This window comes from Phalaenopsis equestris, unplaced genomic scaffold (assembly GCF_001263595.1).
Source record: "Phalaenopsis equestris unplaced genomic scaffold, ASM126359v1 Scaffold000002, whole genome shotgun sequence".
Lineage (NCBI taxonomy): Eukaryota > Viridiplantae > Streptophyta > Magnoliopsida > Asparagales > Orchidaceae > Phalaenopsis > Phalaenopsis equestris.
The window spans coordinates 59,291,186-59,294,072 of record NW_018164444.1 but is presented as its reverse complement, the minus strand read 5'-3'; the positions used below and the strand labels follow the sequence as shown (position 1 = coordinate 59,294,072).

Genomic DNA, 2,887 nt, shown 5'->3' with positions numbered 1-2,887 from the left:
GTGGACATTGGTCGACACGTGGCAGAAGATGGATTGCTGGATGTGGGCCCGGGTTGATCGTGGCGAGTGGGTTGCGTTTTGGGCTGTAGCTTTGGTATTTTTCACCTTCTGACCGGAAAAGGAATAAAAATCGTTATGTGATAGGAGGGCAAATATTATTTTTTTTATTATTTGTTAAATATTTATGATAATAAATATAAAATTTATTTATATTGTATTATTAATAGGAAATTAAAGTAGAGTTAGGGGGCGTAAACAAGTTGAGTCGATAATTCGAGTCACTCTCAACTCGAGTTAAAGTTTGATTAATTAATTAAATTCGAGCTCAAATTAAAACTTAACTCTACAAGTTTGAACTGGTCTATTCATTATGAAAATAGAGTGAAAATATTAATTTAAATTAATTTTATAATGTAATGATAGATAAAATGAATATTTTGAAGATAATTGATAAGAAACAATTCAATATAAAATGTAAAATATTAATTTTTAAATATTTTTAATAAGAATTTTTTTTAAATTTATTTAAGTACATTTTTTATTAATTATTTTTTTAAAATGAACCGGCTCACGAGCTAATGAGTGGAGTGAGGGCTAGCTTGAGCTGAGCTTGTTAGCTCATCAAGTTTAGTTCACAATTCACTTATTGAGTTGAGTCTGGCTGACTCACTAGCCGGCTAAACTCACTTAAAATGAGAAACATGGAAAAAACTATAAGCAAAGAAAATAAAATAATATTTTAAAAATTTGAAAGGGACTAATCCCAATAATCGCAAATCTTTAGAATTATATTCAGATAAAAAATTATTTTATCAAAATAATTTTAGAACCAATAATTGCAAAGCTTTCGAATTATATTCAGATAAAAAATTATCAAAAAAATTTTAGAATCAGCAAATTATTTTAAAACGAATAAAGAATAATTAAATATATTATTAATTTTAAAAATTAAATAGAAATTAAAAATTATTAAATTTATTATAATTATATAAAAAAAATTACAAATCTTCTATCATGCGAGTCAATTCTAAGCCTCAATTTAATCAAATCATTCTCTTCCAATACCTATTGGAAAAAAAATGAAATGATTAATATAAAATTTTTATATATTTACACAACTAATTGTTCAATTAATTAATTAATTTATATAATAAATTAGCCTTCAAATTAAAAAATATATATATTATTAATTTATGTAAAATAAACGTATTTTTAATTCTCTATAGATTAAAAAAATATATTAAAAATAAAATATGAGTAGGAATAAAAATAAAAGGGACATTTATATACATACCACATAATTCTTATGTATTGACATATCTAACATCTAAATATTCCATATCTTTGACATCATATCATTAAAAGTGAAATAAATATTTTCATGTATAAATTTAATGTAAATAACAAATTATGGGTGTTAGATAAGAATTGTATAGTGTATGTAAATTTCCGAAAATAAAAATGATGCATTTACATACATACCATCCAATTCCTATGTATTTACATAACCAAAATCAAAATTTTATTTCTTACACTTATACCATCCAAAATTTTTATATTAGCTTAAGAATATTACCATTTTAATTTTTAACTATATTTTCACGAATAAGTAAGATATATATGTGTAAAAATTAAGATTTAGATATTAAATATGTAAATACGAAGGAATTGAGAGGTATGCATGTAAAATTTTCAAAAATAAATAAATAAATAAAATAATAAATAAAGTAATTTCTCATACCCTACGAAAGATCTGCCCTAATCCCTTCCCCTGATTTCCGGCAGGCGAGCGCACCTCCAGGTATTCCTCTCCTTCATCTCCGGCAATCTCCACCACCGGAACCGTCCTGCTCCGGCCACGAAGACGCGTCAAGTAAGCTATCTGCAACCCATCCTGCGCAAACTCCAATTCGTCGGGATCCCATACGGACGGAGCTGAGAAGCAGGACGGGAGACAGAACTTCCGCCTCCTTTTCCGGCCACCAAGATTCATCGCCGACGGCCGCGTTAGGAAAAAATATCAGGGACTCTAATCGGTGATCGGAGAAATTGAATCGATGATCTCGCGATCGGGTTTATCAATTGAGAAAGAGAGAGGGAGATGGGATTAAGGGAAGAAAGGGGAGGAAGAAGACGGAATTAGGGTTCGTTTTGCTCGGTCTTTGACCACGACTTCATCGCACCATTTTCAAAATTTTGGCTTTGTGTCTCGAATTTTCTAATACAGAGATGGGATCCATTGATTAGCTGCACTGTAGCTGAGATTGCCCCGTGGCTCCGGTTTGAATTATGCCCTCTATAAATTTTGTATTTTATGCAGTCCGTTGCTCTGGAAACTTATTTTTAATTCATTTGGGGTGTAGTATTCTCAATTCTGCATTAGTTAAGAACAATTGGCCTGCCATTCCTGCGTTTGGAAACATCTGGTGAGGGTTTGTGGTGGTCCAGTTCTGCTATGTTTCATTACTGCTACTTCGATAATCTCTAGGAAAAAAAAACAAAGATATTGTTCAACATTTCTCATTTATAATTGTATAGAAGCAATTGATGAAAAACACATAGATTCTTGAGTGTTACATAGTGAGGAAACAGTGTATATAGGTCGTTAAGGAATGTTGACATAGAATGTTATGACAGTGTGTGATTTTAACATGCATTTTATTTTTATAATGTCAAGGTGGGAATGTAGTGCACATAACAATCGTATTTTCAAGTTTTTGACTCGTAATTGAAAATATAACTTTCTTATACCATATAGAGGATGATTATGATTATTTACAATTAAAATTTTAGTACAAATTAAAAATTTACTGAATTCATTCATGTTTGCTCTTATGCAGGTAAATATGATCTTGTTGATGTTGGAAACTGAATGCTACGATGATTT

At 29.7% G+C, this 2,887-nt stretch overlaps 1 protein-coding gene across 1 annotated transcript in view; it reads right to left on the bottom strand.

The window, feature by feature from the left end:
* LOC110019249 overlaps positions 1–2,676 on the bottom strand; it is a 3,139-nt gene extending 463 nt beyond the window's left edge. The window contains exons 1-2 of the mRNA XM_020716849.1: positions 1,742–2,676; positions 7–108 (exon numbers count right to left, since the gene is read on the bottom strand). Of these exons, the coding sequence (XP_020572508.1) occupies positions 7–108; positions 1,742–1,993 (354 nt within the window). The 5' untranslated portion in view covers positions 1,994–2,676. The remainder of the gene's footprint in view (positions 1–6; positions 109–1,741) is intronic.
* Between the last annotated feature and the right edge of the window lie 211 nt (positions 2,677–2,887).